The sequence below is a fragment of the Apus apus genome, chromosome 1, assembly GCF_020740795.1.
Source record: "Apus apus isolate bApuApu2 chromosome 1, bApuApu2.pri.cur, whole genome shotgun sequence".
In the NCBI taxonomy this organism is placed as follows: Eukaryota; Metazoa; Chordata; class Aves; order Apodiformes; family Apodidae; genus Apus; species Apus apus.
This window is the reverse complement of record NC_067282.1, coordinates 94,312,410-94,337,472: the sequence shown is the minus strand read 5'-3', so window position 1 is coordinate 94,337,472 and position 25,063 is coordinate 94,312,410. Positions and strand designations below refer to the sequence as shown.

The window sequence follows — 25,063 nt, the reverse complement described above, 5'->3', positions numbered from 1 at the left end:
TTGAAGAGGTAAAATCCAACTCAGGGCTACATTTGGCTTTCTGAAATGACCCTTTTCTTGTAATCAAACACCACTGCTTTCAGTTTCATCCCTTACCTGATGCGCAATATTTGTGCACTAAGTAGCTAGGGAATTTCATGCTGGATCATACAAGAGGATGTTATTGCAGCAGCTCTCAAAATGGTAAAACTGCTGCTATACTCATGTCAGTCAAAAGCACAAGTACAAGACATGTTTATGCATGTGCTCTTCTATAAAGTCTACAACAAACTCAGCCAGGGCGATAAATGGAGTTCAGCAGCCTTGTGGATAGAGCAAAGCATCTTCTCAGTCTAAGTTAGAACCAGATTTTCTCTGCTCCTATTTCAACCCCTAAATGTGCTGGCCAGCTTCCCAGATGCACCTGTCAACTCCCATCCATCTCCAAAAAAATGCTGGGTTCCATTTGGTTTCTAAAGGATATTCCTTGTTCCTAATAGCAAGTCTAGTACACGGCTAAGGCAACTTAGGGGAGCTTAGGTTGTAGGCTTTTTCACAAGCTGCCTTCCCCCTTCAAAAGGACCATTCTCCACTTCTCCCACTCCTGCCCTGCTGTTTCCCTGTCCTGTGCACCTGTGATGTGAGGAATGCCTGGACAGCAGTCTGGGTCTGATGTAGATGACTTTGACAAGATGTGAAACACAGTCTGGAAAATCTCAACTATTTTCCTTTACTTGGTGTGCTTATTAACATTCATTCTGCAGCTAAGGTATGCTTGGGGTTGGTTGGGTTTTTTTAAGTTCAAAAGCAAAACTTATCTTTGCCATTGCCTGTTAAAGCATCTGGACAGCAAAAGAAATTCAAGCAATTTCTACTTGAAGTGCTCAGCAAAATGGGCAATTTTTGCTTGCCTTCGGCGAATTTCTTTAATAAAAACAAGCTTATAAAAAGCCTGGGGGAATATTCTCCAGAAAATGCTGTTTCTGCAGTTCTTCTGTCTTATCTCCCTGCTCTCTCTTTTCCTACCAAGTTCCTGTCTTGGGAACAATTTGGTGTCCCAAATGGTGGAAGAGCACTGCAAGAACATAACACAGCTTCTTGCTTGTGTTATAAAAAGTACGATTGAGAGAGGAAGGGGTTCCTTGTAAATTCAGTAGTGGATTTTTCAGAACTAATTTGATACATCTTACCCACATCTGCACACTAACAAAAACTTGGAGAAAGTCTGTCAATGCTGAATCTAGTGACACTTTTTGAGTGTCCTGGTTCAAAAGGGTTTACTCACGTCTTTAAATATTATAATCGTTATATTTTCCCTATAATGCTCCAGTACAACAAAATCTAGGCAGGTCAAGCTTAGTGCAACAACTAATTAAACTACAGAAAACCTATCAAAGAAATGCAGTGAAAGGAAGAATCTCTGTGGCTGTTATCCTTTACAGCTTCACATAAAATGTGGGTGCAGATTAGAGTTTCTACTTTTCTTTTGTTTTTAGACCAAATAAGAATAGCAGTTCAACAAGCAAGAAAGAAAAAAGTAACTGTTTTTTTTTTCAACAGCAAAGCATAGCATTCCAAGCTGATGTTCCCTTTAAAAGTACTTATAATAGGGAAGGACTATTATCATTACGATATACGCATATACGCATGAATAAGCATATGCCCTCTCTATAATTTGTCACTGCATTTTCTTCTGTTCTTCCATTTGATTCGCTTGCTTTGAGAAGGGAATGATGAATGGGCAGTCCATAAATAAAGAGCATTGCACAGCTATTCTGTCTAGTAGAGGCCAGCCTCTTCTGTAAGTCGCCCACTCAACTACAGCAATGAGCAGCCTCTAGAAGGCATGCTTCCACCCCAATCTGACTAAAGCCTGACAACTGCAAGTCAAGAAGTCAAACACAGAGGCATGAAAATGTAACTACAAATGCAAAGGAATTGTGAAAGCACATTCAAACCCTATTTCTGCCTTTTTTTCCTCTTTTCTGCAAATCAGATGATGCACATAGCAAAACAATTAAATTATCCATACAGCTCTCAGTTACACTTACATTCACTTAACAGATGCCACATTTAGTAGATTGATTAGACTCATTATGACAGCGATTTCATTAGCTTAATGACTCATTCAGTTTACACTTGTTTTCCCTTTCTTTACCATACAATGTTCATATGTACCATACTTCAATACAGTCCAATATGCCATGGAAACTCAGATTTCCTTTTGTTAGACAGCATACTACACAAATTAACTCAACTGCCCTTAAATTTGGTCAATGTCAAGATAATGTGTCTGCCTGTCCTCATTCTTATTCCTTGCAAAACAATTGTTCATAGGGGGCATCTTTATATTCTGTCCACGTAAGTCTGAGGACTGCAGACAGTCTCACATTTGCCCTTCCCATTTCAGTGGATGGCTCTAGTGATGCCTCCAGGCATCCAAGCTGCTCAACAGCTATCCAACCATACTGTGAGAGGGGGAGATCTGTTATTCTCCTCAGGTCAAAAAAAGGCATAGTCACAGTGATTCTTCATGATGCTGTAACTGAAAACTAAGACCCTGCCTCTGGAAGGGAAATTCTTGCTGCTAAATTAGCAATGTTCATTCCCTATCAATGCAGAGGCAAAAAGGAGGTAGCTCCGGTACAAGCCCAGATGGTGCAGGCTGTGACCTGTAAGCCAGCTTACAGCAATGTCAAAGAGAAAGGTCTCCAAATTTTCCTAAAGGCTGTCCCAAGATTTAGGCCAGGTCTCAGCATAATCAAGCACTCATCACCTGCTTCAGTAGTAAAAGGGGTGCTGCAGGTGCCTCTCAGCCCCACAAGGGTTGGACCTATGGCTCTGAAACATACCCTGTTCATCTGGTTAGTGGTGGAGGAGAGGGGAATGTGGGTTGAAGGCACTCTCACCAGGAAAGCTGTGATGTGGGCTGAATGGTGAAGGCTGGCTGTATGCATGGCTTGAGCATGCCTATGAGACCAAGTCCTTCAGGACACTGACACAAAGAGATGGCCTGGTTGGTCAACACCAAGTCATCTTTGGGTGAAGGACAGTAGAACAGATGTTCAGGCAAAAGTAAGCTGTCACGCCCCTAGCCATATGCTACATCTGGTAGTGGCAACTGAGTAAACTGCAGTGGGGAAGTTAGGATCTTCACTTAGGGACTCTCCCCTTTGCAAGTTAGGACAGAAATTTTGGGGCACTATAAAATTTTAAACACCAAAATTAGGCTTTAAATTGCTGTCTTTGCCTCAGCGTCACTTAGCATCTTGGCCTGCAAGCTAGTAACTCCTACAGTGAATCCTCTGCAGGTACTACAATCATGTATGAGACACAGCAGGATGGCTTTGATAAATGAAAGAGGTTTTATCTGATCAAATATAGACATATATGTCTTAAGTGAGTTGTCTGAGGCTCCAGTCACTGGGGAGGAACTTGGATCTCCTGGGCACAAAGTCATCCTACTACAGAATTAATAATTCTGTAAAAAGTGCCCTTATTTCTCTCCATGGTCTGTATTGAGAGGTCTGGTTGGATGGTTTATATGTCAACTCTACACTTCAGATGCTTGAAGTCAAGCAAGATTATTTCTAACTAAAGTGGGCCACAGGTACCATTCTTTTACTTCTTCCCTAGATGGATGTTTGACTGGCCATCAGGTTTGTTCTCTGTTTGCATTTATTAATGCATTTAGCATTGCACAGGTATTCAAGATCAACAACCAACAGAGCAAGATCATTAAACTCTGAACTTTCTCATCACAGTTTGTATTTTTACCTAATCCACAGAACCTCATGTACGTATGGCAAACAAGCATAAGATCAGAACTGATGTCCCTCATATCTATTCCAAAGTCTGGAGCAAATCAATCAATACGATCTGCACTCCAGACAACCCTGCAAATTAAGGTGTTGTGTTTTTTTTACCATTTCAAGCAACACATATTCAATGGCCAATCGTAACAACTTTTTGGACAGAGTCACACAAGCAGTCCCAGAAAATGCTGTCACACAAGGAATGAAACTACAACGTCAGAGACATTTACATTTTAATGTCTATACACACTGGCAGGCTTTCTCCACTCTTCCACACAGTACCTGTTTGGATATGTGACATTGGGAGGTGCTCTCCCGGGGTAATTCTCATTAAGCCATCGATTTGCAAGTGCCTGCTGGATGTTTGGTCTCTTTGCAGGATCTGGCTCTAGTAGAGATCGTAGAAAGTTTATGGCCGCTGTGAAGAAATCAAGAAAAACAACAGGTATATCATATGCTTTATGACTCAACGTGGTAGTTGAGCTACTACAGGTGTGTAGCCTGACCAAGAGCACACTAAAACGGAATGTTTTCCTTACGGTATGTTCTAATGTCCTTGAGAAAAAAGAAAATCTGATACAAGATTAGTAAGTAAAATAAACAATGACTTATAGTCACAATGATTTATAGAGTCATAAACGAGAGGAGAAAAAGCACCTTTTGTTTCAGAGCTTGTTTGAAGTTTCCAAGCAGTAAACCAAAACTTAGCTTTTGTATGAGGACAAGAGGCTGGAGTCAGGTCAGAGGCAAATCACTCAATCTGTATTTAAAGTAGAAGGAGATAAACTGGGGGTGAGTGGAGGGACACAGAGCTGGGAGGGAAGACATGGAGAATTGGCTCCCTTTGACATTATAAGGACAAGCTCTCTCCTGGCTTCCGTCCAAGCTACAACCAGTTGCAGGAGGTTTTAGTCAAATTAAAATAGTTCAGTAAAATTAATAGGCTTCATTCTGTTTTCATATACTGAACCTTCAACTTCCAGTGACATTCAACCATCCCACAGGAGTTTCTTGCAAAAACCCTCAAAAGTACCTTTCTGAGATTTTTAAGTCATGTGCTTCTTATATGATTAGGAGCAATGAAATCAAGTGATTTGCATAAGGCCTCATAAGAAGTGCATACCTGAGCTGAAAATAAACTCTATTTTAATTAGGTCTGGTCTTTATTCCTCAAATTATCTAGGCTAGATTCAGTTTATGAGCTACGAGATAGTGAAGAGTCAACTATGTCTTCTACAATTCCCTGCACGACAGTTAAAGAAACCTAATTCTTGGAAAACCAAGATCGGAATGATTTTGTAGAGGAGATACAGTCAAGTGAGATGATGCCAAATGAGTCCCAAATGAAGTAAATGGCAAGCAAGAGGCAGCAGTGATCGCTGCAGCAGAGTTTTCTCCAGGTCAGATGGAGAGGACCTTAGGGGCTTTTTTCCACCTTCTTCCACAGCAGAGCTGTGGTTCCCCTCCTATGCTCTCCTGAGTGTGTCATGTCTACTCTGCCCTGGGCAGCGGAAGAACAGGACCACTGTGGCACAGGACAGTGTTCTCTGGGATGTGTACTCTGGGCAAGCCTTGCCAACATAGATACTTCAGCTCAGCACAGGCAACACAAACCACTTAAAGGCTCGTGTTACCAAGCACGTCGAGCAGCATGTGCTAATGCCTCAATGCTAGAAAACTGGGAACGTTGAGCCAGGCCTCCATTCAGCTTTCCAGGCCTTTGGTCTCACTGCCATAGCACGCTCACCTGGCACCACATCATACCCTCTGTTCTGAAGCACAGCAGCCACGGTGTGTCTTCACCAGCAGCAGAGTAAAACCTTCATGAATCCCCATTCCCACATCCAACTTAAGGAGAAGAATATGCCTGCCCATAAGGTCACGATGTCCTCATCTGAAAAGGGCATAAATGTTTACCTAGGTTTAGAGATGTTGCTCTTCACAGATTCTCCTCTACCAGATGGCTGTCCTCCTTTGTGCTTGCCTGGCTGTCCTCCTGAGCATTTTTATGTCCCTGAGTCCACCCACATCACCCCTCACCTGCAGTACAGGATGGGATGGCTGGGCTGATGTACTGGGCCAGGGAGGTGGACGAGGGAGGGAGGCTTTCTCCCAAAAAAAATCAGGGTTAGATGCAATGGGTGCCACCTCCTAGCAGCTTGGGTAACCTCAGTGTTCTACAGCCTGCTAAAAATCAAGTATCAGCTGGAGGGCCCTGAGAGGCTATTTGTTTCTATGCAGGTCTACTGTCAAGAAGTTAATATATGGAAAAGAGAGAGTTACAATTATGTATTTACCAGTTCAGCTAGGTATCAACTGGGCTTTTTCTAAGCTCTGTCTTCACAAATTGTTGATTTATGTGAGATACTTTACTTAAAATCTTTCCCAGTGTTTTTGTTTTATTCCTATGACAGCAATATTGCAGCAACAGCAGGAAAAGCCCACATCCAAGTTCATAAACCTGCTGGAAGTTGATGCTACGGCTGCTCTCTGCATGCCCCGAGTGCCTCCACATCATGCCTCTCTGGCGCAGACTTCCCTGTTATGGCAAACAACAAATCCCTTGTTTTTCCATTTGATCTCCTCTCTCTCCCGTACTTCCCCTGTCTCAGAAACCTCATGCATCTCATGGGTTCAGAGCAAAGTAAATAACCCTTTCCCAAACAAACACTCTCCTCCCCATCACCACCACCCTTAGCGCCCCAGTCAGCTAACACGTCCTTACAAAATATTTCTTTTTTTCTTTCCCCCCTAGGCAAAAGGCAGGTAGTTAAATGAAGCTGTGAAGCACCACAAAGATCAACAGATCCAGACTGGGAAAAACTAATTCTGGATAGAGGATTCCTCCCTGAACAGGCTTCCTTCCCGACTGGACCCGAGTGACACGGAGGAGATGAGAAACAGCACCTTGGCTGATGTGAGCTGTCAGATGGTATAGGGAGGAGAGAAGACTTTTCTACTTAGCCTTACGGCTATGGAACAGAAAGTTAAATCCCCAGAAAGCAAACATGAAGTCGCCCAATTGATTTTTGGACCCACTGTGTGTGCCTAAAGCTGTTTTTCCTGCTGCACCAAGCAGGCTGGCGAACAAAGGCCTCTGTGAACCACCCCGTGGGGCTCATTGCATGAGGCCTCATTTATGACAGGCTCGAGGACAGAACAAATCTGATTAGCCAGTGACCTTCACTCAATGGAATTTTGTTCCCATGGCACAATTTTGGGGCAAACTTTACTCTTTTGACAAATGAGAAACCAGCATGAGAAACTACATTTCTCTCTTAAATTCCTTGAATGGAGCTCAGTGATGACCAGAAATGGAGAGTGCTTCAATGGGGATTTCAAGACCTCTTGATGCCTTCATCTTCCTCTCCATGAATGAAACCAACTTGGTGTCTTGCTCCCACTGTGAGGGTGTGCCTGGTTAAAATTAGGTGTACAAGTGTTGCTTACAAAACCAGCTGGAGAAAATGCCATGTCATTTCACAAGCCATGAGTGAGGTCCATCTAATAAAATCCTTCTTCCAAACTACAGGCATGGATAGATGATGCCCCTTCTCATCTCCATTTCAGTGCTCCAGAAGGAAAACTATGAACCATGAAAAGTTAGACCAGATGATCCTTGAGGTCCCTTCCAACCCAGCATTCTGTGATTCTATAGTCACACAGAAGTGGTAAATTGAGGATAAAAAAAGGAATGTGTGAGACGTGAAGACCAATTTGCAGAACAACTGAACTCTGCTTAACTAAAATCAGTAGAGATAGCTGTGTTGTTTAAGAAGCTTGATGAAAAATTGTTTCCTAAATGGGAAAACCAAACACTAACTCCAAATTTTTCCTGTTGCTACACAGTTGCTTAGGGTGCTCAAGTTCACCCAACATTTTAACTAATACAAATAAAATATACTCTTGCTTAGTGATAAGACTGGCTGCTTTTATGATGGGACTGTGTGTTGAGTAACTGTGAAATAAAATATTGCAAGACAACATACTGAAAAAGCAAAATAAGACTCCTGTAAAAAATGTCTACTGTATATGTGAATTTACAGAAAAAGAAAATACGATCAAAGAAGTTGAACGTATAAACCTAAGAAGTTAACGAACACAACAACTGGCAGGGCAGAGGAGCCAAGCTTCTAACTACTGACCCAAATGTCATCTTCAATCAGTTTGCTGTGCCAGTGAACATGCAAGGCTGCTGACTTAGATCAAGAACTAATATGTACCTTTGTTCACAATGAGTAAAGGTTAACACATTTAAATCTATTCCATTAATTTGCCATCACCTCTGGGAGTTCAAGCTGCTACCGTTCTCATAGGAGAAACCATTTTCACTGGAGACCATCGTGTCAGCGAGCCACAAATGCTACAGAGATACATTTGGGAGAAAAACTGATCTCCATTATAAAATGGTAGGATGAATGAAACATCAAAGTGAAACCTGCCATAAGTAATGTTATCTTTGTGGCTGGTCTTCTACAGGCCTTTAGTGGGTGATTCAGCCTTTAACAGATAAGTTACTCCAGTGAAATCAGTGAAGTCTCCTGCTCAGAGATGACTGAACGAAAACTACAATTGGGACACAGTCCATCAGTTTGAAGACACTACCGTCATCACAACTGCTCTTTATTGGTAAAAACCTCACTCTGAGAGGTAAGTTTGGTAATTTTTTTGCCAAACATGGAAAATGTTTATTATGACATGCAAGTCCCTGAATTAAAGAGTAATTTTGCAATTGATGCAGGATTTGGCATCTAGATCAGTACAGTACAAAGCAGTCAGTATAAACTTTCTTTTAATTTACTCAGCGGGGCTTACGAGCATGTGCTAGAACATTAAAATAGCCATTTTGTGCAATTGAATCCTAAAGGGAAGTCTCCAGAATGGAAATACCAAACAGTCTAATTGCATCAAATAGACGTCAAGACTTGCAGCATCCCAGCTCACTTGTAAACCTACCACTTTACAACATGCCAGCAATATGAACTGCTGGCAAGAAAAGTGTACCTCATACAGAGGCTGAGTGAACAAGGAGTAACATACTCCACATGACTGAGAGGTAACCTGTGTGAGAAAACCTTAACTACCTCCTTTTTCTGAATACAGGTAAATCTGTACTTGGGAGAATTCATTTTGTGACACAAGTTTCAAAGGCTTTCTCTTACCCCTATGACAATGGTTGCCTTCCTTAGAGCACTGAGTGAAAATGTATGCTCTGTTATCTTTTTCCTATTTGCCAATCTTTTAACCGGAATAAATATCCCTTTTAAACAGGTCAGCAGATAAGGAGAAGAGAAGCTCTCTGTGAACAGCAAATTTAGCATACAGAAATAAAACTAAACTACATAATGGAGTTTGTTCCAAATGTTGATGACGGTCTTGCTATAAGCTGAAAAATTATTCTGTTGCCTAGTGACATGGCTTTGAAGCAGAAATTAATATTTCTAATACTAATATATCAACAACTTTGCATTTTGTGAAGGCACAAAGGTTATCGCAGGCCACTGTCCCAAAATAACTTTCTGTGTGTGTCATTATTCCAGAATAAATATGAGGTCATTCGGGGCAGCTTATCATTCAGTCTTAGTCATGACAATGCTCAGGAATTTGTTATTCCAAAATAATCTGTAGATGCATCCATGCCCTACGCTAAAATCTTCTGAATGCGCAAAACTGACCAACTACTTTACAAAAGCAATTTCACGGATTTGTTCCTCTCTCATATGCAGCACAAGTTGGCACTTCTCCAGTTTAAATACAGAAGTCAAAGCAAAAGGAGTTAGAAGTCAAAGCAAAAGGAGTTATACTACGACAACTCCAGCAGATCTGTTGGAGGCTAAAATGAAGAGTATTTTTCCCAATTAGCATGCCATGTCAGCAGCAAGATTCACAACCCAGAATTCAACCCAATGGTTCTGACCAACTGGATCTGAACCAGTACCATCACACCCCCTTGATTACCTGTGGAGAGCTGGGTGGGAAAAGGGTTCATTTCTTTGTCTACCATTTTCTGGTATAAAGCTCTCAAGCTGAATGGCTCCACAGTAAAGGGTAATGTTCCAGTCAACATTGCATACATGTTCACGCCACTAAAAGAAAACAGAGAAAAAGAAGGCAAAAATTATCAAGAACAGGGAAAAACTGAAGCTTAGGTTTTAGTGACTGTACTTCATCTTTAATGTCTGACAGCTATTAAAAAAGACAAAAAGAAAACTTTCTTCTGTTGCACACAATTATTTGAGCAAGAATTCCCAAATGTTAGCTCATGGAGGGTCACACAATGTGTAGAACATAAGCTGGGAGCCACAGGGAAGAACCCAGCTCTAAGGCAACTCCTCAGCTAAATGCCATGCCACAATCAAGTGGCACACGCTGCTTTTGGAGGCCTTGTCCTGGTGCTGTCCTGGGTATGGAAGGGATGCCTCCACCAATGGGGAAATCACAGGTCCTTGATTAGTGCCCAAGCGTGACCGCCACAGCTGCTGGTGCAGCCCAAAGATCAAGTATGAATAACTACATTTTTCAGAGCAGAAAATTTACTTGTTTATGCCCAGCAAAGTCAGAGATGAAAAGTGGGTTGGGCACTCTTGTTCTTTTTTCTCTTAAAAGGGCTTTAAATTCAATTTGAGTGGAATTCCTCTCTTTTGAGAATTTGTTTCCCCAGTCTATAGAATACACATATCTGAACAGAAAGAAACTAAACCAGTGTGCTATCACAAACTGCTATCATAAACATTATTTGTTCAGCTATGAGGAAGGGTAGGAGTTAACCATATTTTCTTTATATTTTAATTAAAAAAGGAAACACGACATTATTTCTGGATAAATTTAAATGGTTTAAAAGAATGAGTGTGCTCTGCTTGCCTGAATTCCTCAGGGCTGGTACTCTCAACCTTGATATGGACAGATGTCCTACTGCTGAGGTGAGACATTCAGTGGCCACCGAGTGATTTAGCTGTGGGTCTCCTTGGAGGATAGACTGCAAATTAGACTTCAGCAGGGGAAGCTCTAAAGAGCCTTGAAGTGCAACAGGGGACCTACTGAGTCAAACTGAGGGATGAATTTGATGCAGGTCCTAGTCTAATATATAAATTCTGGCCAATTTTTTTAGCAGTAGTAGTTTTTATACAGTACTGCACATTTCCCAAGTGTTCCAAAAACTTCAACTCGGGGATTACTGTAATTCTGTTATTTTGTTGAAATTTATACAGATGCTATTATCTCCACTTGGTGAGAGAAAATCTGTCAATACTAAAGCAAAAGCTAAAAATCAACTGATTTCAGCCAATTCCTCTCCAGGACTAAGATAACCAAGACCATGTCAAGGCCCAACAGGAGTGCAGTGGGAATTGCACAGTCTACAGCAGTACTGCACACAAATTCACTGACTGCAAAACATCTTCATATTTTCTTTTACCTCTGGCACCAGGAACTTCTGTCTGATCTTTTGCCTCAACACTAGTAAACCTACAAAGGCTCACAAGTTCTCTGGCTATTTCCCCGTTAAACAACTGTCCTTTCAAAGTGACAGCCTGACTTGGTATCACATTTCCTGTCAGACTTGACTGTGGATAGTGCACAGAGCCCATCTGAATGCTTGAGGATCTTTTGAGGAAATCACAAAAAACAGCTGTTGGCCTTCTTGTGTCAGAGCCATGTCTTCTACTATGTCTGAACATCACTGATCAACAGCTGTTCTTTACTGCAATCTCCCTGTGCTATATGTTCTAGCAATCTTTTACAGGTAGGTAAAAGATCTATTTCAGAAAAAAATAGCTGTGCAATTTAGTTTAGAGTCACACAAATTAAACCTATTTTCTTGCTCAGAGTAGCCAAATACATGAATAAGGCTTCTCATTTGAGCAATGGGTAACGATGACAGCAATAACAATTATAAACTAGAGAAGTAACTCACATGGACCAAACGTCTATTTTAGGCCCGTATTTTTTCCTTGCCAGAAGTTCAGGCGCTGCATATGCTGGGCTCCCACACTGGGTGCTGAATGGATCAGAATAACCCAAGATGCCTGCACAGTTGCTCAATCCAAAGTCTGTGAAAAGCAGAGAGAGAGAGTTATGAAAGAGACAGATACAGTAAAACTGCGCTACAACACAAGGGGGAAAAAGCCCACATTTTTTCCAAAAGCTAAGCAATGAACTGCCTGAGAGAAAAATCATCCACATGCAAATATGCTACAGAATTTGTTTCTCTGAGGTGCTAAATAACCAGAGATTTCCACAAACAATAAAAAATCCTGGAACATGCACAATTATCTATTTCATACACAAAGCAACTACATTTCACTGGGAACTGGATGGTCACAACCAGAATTGAGCTTGGCACTACATGATGTGCATGGGGCAGAAAGCCATCTCCGGCTGTTGTGGACTGCATACCGCTGCAGTATGTTATGTAGAGGCCAAGTTTAAGTGGGACTTCTTCACCACTTCCCTCTAAATTGTGTAAATGAGCCATCAGTTCTAAGTCAGCGGGGGATGGGCGTTGCTTCTGGGACTGCTGTGGTGATGCAGAAAGGCACAGAGTTGCCGAGTCAGCATTTCAGCTCTGAAATAACACAGGGAGATCTTGGAGCAAGAAGGGGAATGTGCCTCCTTGACTTCTGCCTTGAATTACTGTATTTCTGGCCCCTGGGTGTATCTGACACTCTTTTGCTGGCAATAATAACAAGAGACTGGAAAAGGCTGGCACCATGAGCTGGTGGGAGACAAGAGGCAGCCTCTCCGGACCAAAGGAGGCTGCAGTTTCCCAAGTGCTCTCAGCCAACAGGACCAGGCTGGCGCCGAGAAGGGTGTTCCCAAAATCTCCCCCCATCTGCTCCAGTGCTGGTGTGGCTGCAGGCTGCGCTGGGTTTAGGGAAGGATCTTTAAAATTACAGCACAAAGCGAGGGAAGAAAGGCAAACAGAGTCACACCAGCGGCAGAAGTGCCTGGGAGCAATGTGCAGCCAGGGGAGTGCAAGCCCACCCTGTCGAGTGGCAGCCCATGCCTGTCTTGGGAGAAAGCAATTATGAAACCACAGCTGACATAGAAGGCAAGGAGAGGTTTCAAAGAGTCTTGGAAGTGAAGTCAAACAACCTGATGTTATCAGAGGAAGAAGCGAGACAAGCTTGCAAGGAGGAGGACGATGGGCAAAGCTGGTAGACAGGGACAACAGCTTTTGCTGTAGGACAATAACTCCAGGAGTAGTGGATCTAGGGAGGTCACAATCAAAGATGTTCACATTGTTACTGATGACAGCTGCAACAACAAAAAAATCCCACTATTAAGAACACTGATGTGTGTTTTGTTCCCTTCTTTTTGATCCATCCTTCTTCAATATTCCCAGAATGCATGAGTGTTTAAAATGAAAACCATTTTATACATAGACAGTCAGAAGTAGACCATTGAATCCTCTCCCTCTAGACTTGTGCCTGGCATCCATGTGTCTTGTAAAACAGAATATTTCTGGCTGTGCTACCCACCTGCCTGGATGGGCTTAAAGGAGCACATCTTGCAGGCCAAATATAGCAGGCAACTGTTGAGCCCATGCAATGATCTCTCTCCACAGAGTCATTAATTTGGGTCTCTCTCTTATCTACATAAGACTTGAAGTAATGGTTTGTCCTTTAGCTTTTACTCCACTTCAAATTTGGCTGAAATCAGGCGGGAGTTCCTCAAAGCATTAGAAGTGCCCTGACAGGGCAGTCACATTAGCCTTGTTCCCTTACAAAAATAGGAAAAAAAAACAAACAAAAAGCTTAAAAAATGTAATTATAAAGATTACTATGTGAGCTGGAGTGCCCAAATGACTGCACAGGGCTTTCCACCCGACTGGCTGCATCTCTGAAAGCGACACAAGCACAAGAGAGACAAGAAGCACCATATTTAAACATCCAAAGAGGCTCAAAGGGGTTTTACTGGAGAACTGTGTCAATATGGAAGGAAGGCTCTAGACAATTTCCTCACTTCTGATGGGAAACAATTGTCTCTGGACACCGCTTAATCATCTCTACTAGATGTGTATTATCCCTGGGGCTTATACAAATACTTCTGAGGATCCATTTACTTAATTAATGTATTTATTAGCTGTGGCCCAAGGTGGGTTTTCTCAACTGTAAAATACTTTTTAGAACTCCTAGAAATAATATCCCCACACAGTATTATTCATGGTCTTTACCCTACTGTGTCTTACCACCTCAAAATTACTTGACTGCAGTATAATGCTTTACAATCAGCACACAGAAGGGCTATATTTTGAGATGCTGTAAATCAGCACTCTTTTATTATTATCCATGGAGGTACCCTCTAGTGGAAGTTTTCATTATCTTATTTGCTTAAACTATAAACATCTAATTCTCTTTTTTCAGCACATACATTTAATCTAAGCTGCTTTTTTCTTCCCTTTTTTTTTTCCCCTACCCCGCATTGAAATGCAGGATGCATGCAAACGTGCATATTGGGGAAAGGGATTTTATTACAAAAGAAACAGGAATATTGTTATTAACAGTGTGGCAGCACATCACGATCACAGTGTCATTTTTATTAAGGATGCACTGCTGATCTTGATAAGGAAGGTATTACCACCAGCATTGATACTTTCACTGCCATTCCTGTCTCTGTCTTAGGCTTCTTTTCAGTAAGCCGAGCTAATTACAGAATTCAGATCAAAGGCCACACTTGGCTTTCCAAAGTAAATATTATGACATGGCAACTCCACCACCCCCACTGCACGTACTATCGAAGTATCACATCTCATTACTACTCTTCAACGCCTTCAGGAAACCCACATTAAGCTATGGATATATGGCTATCTCTGAAGTTGTGGCAGTTGGAATAAGGAAAGAGTTATTCAATAACAGAAGCCTTAGCACCAAGCTGCTGGACAAGCATGACCACAGAGCTCAGTACTGCTGCCTGTTGGAAGGGTTTTTTTGGTGTGGTAAGGTTCTTGAGCAGGATGCCAAGGACTTCACACGGCCTGTGAGTGGCTTTTCAAAGCACCTTTATGAGATGGTAGACAAAGAGAAGTGAACTATGTCCAGTGTTTCCAATTGTGTTGTTCTTACGATTGGAGACAGACAGCTAAGAATAAGTCCACCTAACATAGCAAAAGGAATTTTTCTAATAATACTATCTAAGAACGTATTATAAACCACCTTGTCACGTAACTAAAAAAGAGTAACAAAAGCAAGTTTCCATTAAGCAGCTGGGTGAAAAAAGGGACTAGAGGGATTCAGTTCTCATTGAAATGGATGAACAAGCACGGACTTTCAGTGTTCTGGTACATTTTCAATCTTCGTGTCACCTTTTCTTTTTCCTTTATGGCAAGTTTTCTTCATTTCACAGTTATTACAAGAGCGACATTTTTATTAGGTAGCTGCTGCACAAGAGACAACACCAAGCTCCTACCCCAAAGCAGTTCATATGAGCTGGTTTTGTAGCTCAAAGTCTCTTCTCCCAAGCATAAAAAGCAGCACATATTTCCTCAAAACATGTTCTTGACTCCTCAAGAATGACTGTGTGGTGACACAACTGATCCTCCCAATTTCTAGAAAGACAGACTATATAAAATATTGTACTGAGCGTTGAATGATCTGAGTGAGGGAACAGGCAGGGGAGAGGAGTAAATTATCTGGTCTACTCAACCAGCCACAGACATGTGCTGAAACATTTCCCTTGTCCTGGGAAATTGTGGTGGCAACGGAAAGATGTGCAGCAGCTCAAGCACTGCTTCTGCTACCATGTAGAAAAGGGCAGTTGGTGAAGAGACATTGCCCAGGGACCTAAGGCTGGTTTCAGCAGCCCCTGCTCCAGCTTTCTGTGTAAGCACAGCAGACAGAGCATGAAGAACAGAGGCACTGCTTCTTCAGGGTGAACAACCAGAGATCACCAGCATCACTCGTGAAATACAGCATGAGCTGACTGCAATATTGAATCTGTTTTTACTTACAGCAAAATTATTACTAATAAAGAAACCTTTCTTTTTCTAAAACATACCCAGTTGGACAGTGGGATTTAATTGCTTTGTTTTAAAATACATACTGTGTACAATCTGCTTTGCTTAAAACATCAGGCTGCAAACCTGAGGACAATTTATTTCAACACCAGTGAGGCTATGGAAGATCAAACTGTCTCTTTTCTCTATTCTTCCCACACCACCCACTGTGAGGAGACCTTTCTATGCAACCAAAGCAAACGAAGCTGCAGGAACAGTTCTGAAGTAATTTTTTGGCATGTGAGTTTTAATTGTGCATGTATCATCTGATTAGGTCTGGGTTTGGATGTCAAGTTCACACACTGTTGTGTAATCAAACCCCCAGTAACAGGAAAGTTATAGAAATTCTTCACATCTATCAGACGTTCATCCAGTACTGTTGCAAACCATCTGGTCTCACTTATCTGCTAAATCAAGATAATGGGTGGTATCCATCATTGCTGATGAATGATTCATGGTAACATATCGGTATCCTCTTGACCTGTAGCTGAGGTAATGCAGAGTTCTCCTTTGCTATTATTTTTTCAGAGTCAGTTGATTCGCTACAGAGTAATGCCTGAAAGTCATGGTAGTATTTCTGAAGACTGAATTCCCTAAGTAAATTTTTAGCATTTCAGATTTCATTAACCATCCTCCTCTTGTTTGTTTGGAGATGTATGTGCTTTATACATTACAGTGAGTGTCCATTTGACCTGAATGTTGTGTTTTTCATCACTTTGATGAAACCTTTTGAAAAAAGAAAGTCAAGTTTTTAAGTCTGCAACCAGAGACCCTGCTGTTGGCAAAAGTGTAGGCATGGAGATAAATATAAACAGATGCTGAGTTTTTTGTTGTTGTTGTCTTCTGTTTATGAAGGGCATGGGTTTTTTTCAATGCCCACATTAATATTAATGGAAATTACTCAAAGGTAGTGAGAGACTATGCCCACTGATGATTAATCTAAAATGTCTGCACAACTTGAATGAATTGAGCACTGCATACAACTGACACCTGAATAAAATCAAGACTCTGTAGTTGATCTTTTTTTATTTTTAACAGCCCTCTAAACCAATTTTATATTGGGTGCTGGAAGGAAATTTAACAAATATAAATATAGGACCAAGTTTTGCCAGCTGCTAAAAATGTGTGTAACTCCCACTGACTTTAGCAGAAGCATATGTATATGGGGGCAGAATCTAACCCTTTGTAAATATGAAACTCTCAAGATAATAAAATAAATTACTTCTGTGGTGTCAATGCTTTAATTCTTTACAAAGTTCCTGATTTTAATATGAAAGCCATTGGTTAAAAGATGAAGGATTTTGCTCACACCCATTTAAAGCTGAATTATTTGGAACATTTTTTTCACAAGATGCTGTCAGGAACAGCTTGATTGCTATCTATACTCTCTCAGCTCCTCTCTGCAGCAACATTAGCAATTGTCACATGGAGGATTATAAAGTCTCAAAAACTCTCTGCATAAAACCACCAATTTTAATTACTGGAATTGCCAAACTGGTTTCATACCAATAAGCTTGATATTGTTGTCTTCATCTAGCAACAGATTTTCTATCTTCAAATCTCTGAAAGACATAAAATATTTTGAGTGAGCTTCCAAAATAATGAAGCAGCTTTCCATCACTCTCATCAGTGTATTTACAAGATTCACATATAATAACATGCATAATGGAAACAGTGCACACAGTTCCACATTCAAAGCAGAACCCTCCATGCATTGTCTCTTCTCCAAAATAACCAGTGCTTTCATACACAGTTTCACACCTATTTTTCAGGCACAAAATTACTTTGTAAACATTTGTCAGAGCATCCTGTAATTAATCAGGTTCTTCAAATTTCTCACGTACTTAAAAGTTTGCAGAGATCTTATACACTGGAAACATACAAATATATGTTTTAGGACTTGGAGGTCAACTTTCTCATTACCCTTCACAACCAAAGGCTCTTCACTGGTCACAGCTGAAGAATAAACCTTCTTCCACAGAGATCTGAGGAATCAAACATCTGTCATCTGCTATTGTCTACAAGGGAGAACAGAATCAGCCTTCCCTGGAGATGAGGCATCCAAACTACTTACAGAGGTGGTCAGCACTGGTACTCTTGTACTCTCAGTGAAAACTGAGGCTGAGGGACTGAAATGACTTGCCCAATGCTATCCAGAAGGCCAGTAACAAAGCTGAGTGAAGAAGCCACACAGGTTTTCTGAGTGCCATGTTTGTGCTTTCCCCACTACACTGCCCTGTCCCACCCCACAGAGCCCCTGCACAGCTCAGGGGTTGGACCAGTATTGGAAAAGAGAGTATAAAATGAAAGCGGTCTCCTTCTACAAATTGACTCACCTTTCTTCTGACAGGTATGGCAGCACACTGTTCGCTCCACATGCGCCCTTTCACAGTTTAAGGATGCAGTTGTGGCTTCCTAAATAAAGTTCTACTTAAGAAACATATCCCAGAGATTACCTCCTCCACAAAAAACACTTCAAAACCCCAAACTGAATCATCTAAGCATCAAGTCTAACATGAAAAACATCATTACATGCCTTGTCCATGACTTCTAGCAGTTGGCTGTCTCTTTATCACAAGAACTTTTCCCCCATCCAGACACAAAGTATTTCTAACAACTAGCATGCTGGGATATCAATAGCTCAGACAGGCAGTGATGCTTCTCTCAGCACGCTTTGGAAAAATCTGGATAATAAAGCCATCAGCTATAATTATGGGAACTCAGTGACATCCATAGTTATTTTGCCTTTGTAAGGCAAAGGGAGTAATGAAGGATGCCTCTATTACAGATGAAGATACAAGGCTTAATAAAATAAGACAAGCAAACCAACCAAACCAAACAAAGCACTTTCACAAGAAAGGATCTGGGAAAGAAGAAAAACAGCAGTGACCAACTCTAAGCTAACTCTAAGGAACTCTGAAATGTTCCCCTCCATTTCATTTTATACCTGTGCTGTATTGCAAATCAACCTGAGGCAGAAGACTACTTGAAGGTAGGATGCCACTTGCTTGAGCAATACAGCCACAGAAGGACTTCCAAACTGAACAGATGTTTCTTCAAGCCAATGAGCATTTATTGCAGATTTTCCTTCCTTCACATGTAAAAAGAAATAGGGGAAATACTATATAAATCTACTGAAGGAGAGTATTTTGCAGATTTGAGGTATTCAGGGGTGATATCCAGGCTTTCCTAGAACATCCAGCCAAACACCAGGCTTCCTAAGGAGAGAACTGTGCTTTGCGCTCAGTAGTAAAACACATCAACACAAGTTCTCGTTGCAAAGAAGCAACATACCTCAGTCAATGAAATGGGAGACATGAGGAGGGGGGTGTTATTTTCCCTTCTCTGGCAATAACCCAGTGTGTTGACTTGAGGAAACCACGGTAAAAGTGTCAGCTAATTTTAAATATCACAGCAGCTTGGCCCTGCTTTGACCAAGACCCAGACTGCAAAGAGCCCACTCTCTAGCCCTGCTCCTGCTCCAAGGGCAAGCACCGGCTCCAGCCCCATGAGCCCAGCTGGCATTCATAGCAACCTTCTATGATGTGATACCCCAGCTATGAGAGACTCCAGACCCACCACCCTGCATACTACTAAAGGAGATTCTCTCGTAAGGCAACCACCAATGCTGAAAAATGTTTTGATACAAGGGGGATGTGCCCTGCCAGACGAATCTGGATCAACCACTTCTGCTTTCCCTTACTGACAAAAAAGGGCTTAGCTCTTCACATCTTACATCTTTATTGCTTGCAGGTGGAGGTTTTCACAGACAGAGTGATTAGCCTCTAGAAAGATATCAGAGCCGGGAATTTAACAAGAGAGACTGCCAAAAAACAAGTGTTGGAAAGAGGGGAAAAAAACCTCAAAAAAATCCCAAACAAAACCAAACTGAAACTAAAAGAAGCACATAGAGCTTTGGGCTGTATACTGCAATGCTCAATACAATGTCTCAAAGCAAGGAGAATGACCATTTGGAAGCTAATGGAGGAGGGCTAAATACAAATACAAGAAAGCGTATTTAAAAGGATTCAGGGTTAAAACAATAAAACTAAAAGTATATATTACAGAATAGTTTAAATCTATCAGAGGAAAAAAATTAAATGTAAATCTAGCCGCAGTATAGAATGCAATCAAACCTGGTTAATTAAAGATGTTTACCCATATGTCTATTCTCAGCAGATTTGCTGGTAAGTGGTAACTGATCTAATAGTCCATATGTACCACATTTTTGTCAACACATGTCAATATGAGAACACTTTTTTTTTTCCTGTGACTCTGGGAGTTAAGACAACAGGTTTTTACTCCTTGATACAACCTAATGGGATGATTCCATGCAAACCAGCCTTAGAAATGCAAAGCAGATGCTGTATGAAACCAAACCAAAAATCCCCAGACTAAGCCATAGTTGGACAATTGCTGCTACACAGATGTGGATCCTTGGGCAGGCACTGGGGTAGGACCCCTGGGCTGCCCAATCCCTGGCAGCAGGCTGGCAGTGGGGGATAGAGATGGTGGGGACCTGCAGACAGGACAACTAGAGCCTGCATGTCTGCACAAGATCTGTGTCTGCACAGACAGAGGGTTATTCAGTGAATACTTCAAGGGACTTTAACAATACCCCAAATTACCCTCTTTTTAACAAAAAATGCACTGGTACAATCCAATTATGCATCTGCTCACCCTGCAGACAGGACTGACGTCCACAAATTTCCTAAATGCTTTATTATGTCAGTTCTGTCCCATTCAAACTTCAATTATACTTTACAGAGAGAGGCTCATCTGAGTTGCTGCTTTGTTTGAATGTTTGCATCAATTCATTGCAATGGAAAAAGCAGCATCACTGCACTCAAAAGTGTTAGGGAACCCTGAATTTCATGCATTTTCAATTATAAATGGTTTAGCAAATAAAAGCAAACATGCCACCTTATTTATTCTAGTCAGTGGGGATTTTTTGCATGTTTTTAATAGATGCAAACCTCTCTCTAAAGAGAGAATGCCAGTTACCAGCTATGACACACAAAGCACTTGAAACCCATGTTGAAGTCAATGTGGAGACCCAAAGCACTGAACATCAGGCTCACATACTGGTCCCTGCAGACTCAAGGGTCCTCATAATTATGCACGTAGCTTGCACTTCTTGCAAGGCTGCTGGTGCTGGATGCAGCTGCTTTGCAACGGGAAAGGTTGGAAAAGCAGTCCCTTATGGCACCCAGCAGCATGTGCCACGCTGCGTGAGGTGGAGGTGGGGAGAAGAAATGTAGCTGCTGGAGACCCTCAGTTTCCCTCCTTGAGGTAAAGATGATCTTGGTCCTTATAGTTGCGGTGCTTAAAAAAAATGGGACTAAAGGATTTTATTTTATTTTTGACCCTCAAGCAAATGTTTCGCATTCATTGTTGAAAAACTTCAAAATACCAGCGTGCACCCTCAGTGGTTAAATACCAGAGGAACAAAAACTTTTAAATTTTCATGAAGGCTTAGTTCCACAAAGTTTTGAGTGTCTAACTGTGGTACCCGTTAGTCAAATCTATGAATAATGAAGTCACTCAAGAAAGATTAAACTGCATTACTGCGATGTGGAGAATCAGCATATATTTATGCCTTGTCAGTGTGTGAAGCTAATAGTACACAAGTATCGCTCCTCATATTTGAAAATACTCCTGCTTCATGGGATGGCTTGTTTGGGAGTTTGTTCTTCTGCTCATGGGGCCAGTTTTTCTTTGGTGTTGCTGAGAGCTTCACGGTCCGCTTTGGAAACCGCAGCTCCAGCCAGTGACTCCATCAAGCAACATGAGCCTCCTTCACTGAGCGAGCTACTCCAGGCTTCAGCTGTCGGCTCAGTGTGCTTTTGAAAAGCAACTTATTCAGTGTCATTGCAAGCATCAGACAGCAAAACTGAAGTTTTTGCATTTCACGCTTTATTTCTTGTCTGGGGGAGGAAGAATGAGAATGAAGGTTTAACCAGCAAGCAGCTGCAAAGCAGCAGTGGTTGGTTGCTGTCTCCTCCATCTTATTTTAATCAGAACCGCACCACAGAAAATCACTCCTTAACTACCAGCCCGCAATCCCACATTCTAGCCCCATCCAAGATTCAGAGGTGAGTTGGAAAGGTTGCAGAGATTTGGTTTCATCATCATATCAATATAAATTTCAAAGGCTTTGTTACCAAAATATTATTTATTGAGCCTGATTCTTTATCAGTCACAATGTCACTGAGTTTAATGTTTTTGTCTCTGTAAAAGAGGAATTCAGTCTATTGCCTTCACTAAAACAATGTTTAGTTTGTTTACAGCAGAGTACTCCAGGAGAGAATGCCCAAGGTAGTTTTGAAATCTGACATAAACTAGAAAGACAGCTTTGCACTTTAAAGGGAGACTTTGTTCTGTAGTGCAGGATCTGTCATAAATATTGCATCAGCAGCCAGACTACTGGCACTTAAAATTAATAGGATGGAAGTTATCAAAGCCAACATGTCAAAGTAGCAGGTACCGAGGCAGGAATCCCGTAGTACCCTGAGCAATTGGATCATACAGCATCACCTTATTCTGCTAGGGAAACAGATCATGGAAAAATACCTAAACTCTGCTCAAAACCTCAGGGGTTTTTTGTGCCTTTCAAACTCCTGATCTGCCATCAATTGCACAACAGCAGTGGAAGGTATGAATGTGCTGCCATGAAGACAGAAAAAAAGGGAATACAGAAAGCTATCTTTGCTACCAATATATTATTAAATTCTTTGACATTGTGACAGTAATTGCACTGAATGGGATTGGATTTTCTTAAAATTACTTTAAAAGGGTTGTTTAGAATTTCCTGTGGGATGCAGTGGCAAGCACCAAGGCTTTCACTTCATTTGCTCTGTTGTCCTTACACTCCCAAGGGGCTTATTGCTCATCCTGCTTTTTGACAGCATGAAGGCCTATGTAAACACCCTCCGAAAAGAGAAAGCTTCACCAGATACTGCCATTTGGCTTTGTTTTCCTCTGTCAGAGGGAAAGATAAATATTCCTACCTGATTCACAGCTGAGCTTGTTGCAAGTATATTTTTAGCAACTAACCAGCTCTTCTGATAGAAGGAATGAAACAGAGATGATTACATTAAATTATATATGGAATAGTGGCTTTTTTTTTTTCAGTGGGCAGCCAAAGAGTTCTGAACCCTGGACACCACTCATCAAACATAGTTCTTGCACTCAGGAACTTGCAATCTTCATCCATCAGTAACAGATGAAATATTTATAATTTAAAATGCATCTATATAATCAAACATGAGTTTTGGGGTTTTTTTTTAAACCTCTAAATAAAATGAGGTTTCTTGAAGTGTTTTAATTTTAGGCTGTTCACACATCAACGCCTTGTAACAGAAGTATTTCCATTGAGTTCTGGGTCCTAGCTCTTGTCCAAAGATCAGAGTGCTTTCCTGCCATGCCAAGTCTTGTTTGTAAGTCATGAAGCTTGCTGAGTAATATTAATCAAATAATCTAAGCACATTTTATGCAACTTACTTTATCTAGCTTTTTTTCATTCTGAGTTATAGACCAGGGTAAGTCATGTATATTATTCCTTGAATAATGCAGATAAAACCAGTGATTTTTTGTAACAAAATACTCAGTGAACACTTTCCAACATCCTGCCCCAGTCAGTGTGAACGATGAAGGCATTTGGAGAGAGACAAACAGTAGACTGCTTTCTGGCCTAGGATGCTGGGTTTTTTTCGCCCGCAATGAATGGGAACACCCACAGATCACCACACAGAGGAAAGTGCTATTTTTTTTACCTGCTTTAAAAAATAACAACAGTAACAACAAAAGAACACTGCCATTTCATCCAGGGTGAGAATGAATCAGACTTCTGGACTATTTTTTCCCCCTCTTTAGTTGCATATTGAGTAGTCTGGTTTTAGGGTTGGCACAGTCAAAAGCCCAAGATGCTGAAGGACAACTCCTGGGGTAACTATTATTCTTTCTCCCTATCTTGCTCACATGGAGCCAGGAGAACAAATCTGGATCATCCATGGTTTTCCTGCATCTCTCCACTGTTCTACGTATTTTACTTGCAGAGTAATTCAAGACATTGAATGGTTAAGCTAGAGAAAATACTTGCAGATACACTGCCCGTGAGCCTGTCAAATGTTATCAGTTTAAGCAGAATTGGACCTGCTCATTACCCGATGGAAGACTCCCAAGAACAAGCTCTGTGCCGCACTGTGATCTGACAAATAGAGTGGATGGAGTACACTGCCTTGGGGTTAGGATTAAGCCAGTGTCACGGGGCTGGATGGACAGAGCTCAGCTGCCAGACGCAGCAGAGCATGTCAGCATTTCCAAGGCTGCTTCCTCCATCCACTCATGAAGGTCCCTCATGCTTCAGTCTCTGTGAGCTGCACTTATGTTCCCAGATACAGCAGAGAGAAAGAAGGGTGAGGGCCAAAACTGCTGCTGTACAGCATCTGTACAGGAACTTGGACTCTTTGGGCTCATGTTCTCTCTGGACACCAAAGCCTTGCCTTCTTCCCACCACAGTAGCCTGCTGATTCTAGCCTGTACCTAGTGAACAAGCTATTTTTGTATAAAATGCAGATTGGAACACTCTCTGAAATAGAACGGAACCAAAGCCAGGCCTACCAACCCCCCATAAGCACTTAAGCCCCTACGCAGAAGGCAATTTTTTCAGGGAGAGGAACTGTTGCTGCTGAACTCAATACTGCTGTTAAAGGCTAAACGTGTTCATCTGTTCCTGCCGCATTTCCTCTGCCCATCTCAGAAACTTTGACCTTTTTCCTTCCTCTCTCTCTGTATGTACCGGGTATCAACTGATCCCTTAAAGAATTAAAAAGACTTCTTCCTTTTCCATGCCCCAAACTGTGGGGTTAATAGTTTAAAGAGGTCAGCAGCTAAGTTGCTGATAGAGATCCTGCAGAATAGACTTGCTGGTTACTCAAATACTTGTATTACAGTCGTACCAGAAATTTAGCTTGCGATAAGACCTCAGCACATCCGAGGCTGTATGTGCATGTAGCACCTATCCCATATGGATCACAAGGAGCACACAGAGAGATTCAAGACCACAAAAAGCAGTTTTCAGAACGCATGGAGTTCTACCAAGACAGATGCACCCAACAGCACTGCATAGTGGTAGGCAGCTCAGCACACAGCTGGGGGAGGTGGCTGTGGGGTGCTTTCAGGCAGTTTGCCAGCTGCCTGCACAGCAGCCCTATGGACGAGTATATACAACAGCTCTCCGTCTTCTACAGAGTTGGTGCAGCCAAGGAAATTAAGA

General features: G+C 41.6%; 1 protein-coding gene across 3 annotated transcripts in view; it reads right to left on the bottom strand.

Annotated features, from left to right (window-relative positions):
• The window catches only part of HUNK (hormonally up-regulated Neu-associated kinase), a 57,125-nt gene that overhangs the window by 9,732 nt on the left and 22,330 nt on the right, over positions 1 to 25,063 (bottom strand). For all 3 annotated transcript variants that reach the window (XM_051607965.1, XM_051607966.1, XM_051607967.1), the window contains exons 3-6: positions 17,293 to 17,348; positions 11,707 to 11,842; positions 9,753 to 9,880; positions 4,077 to 4,212 (exon numbers count right to left, since the gene is read on the bottom strand). In XM_051607965.1, coding sequence (XP_051463925.1) covers positions 4,077 to 4,212; positions 9,753 to 9,880; positions 11,707 to 11,842; positions 17,293 to 17,348 — 456 coding nt within the window. The remainder of the gene's footprint in view (positions 1 to 4,076; positions 4,213 to 9,752; positions 9,881 to 11,706; positions 11,843 to 17,292; positions 17,349 to 25,063) is intronic.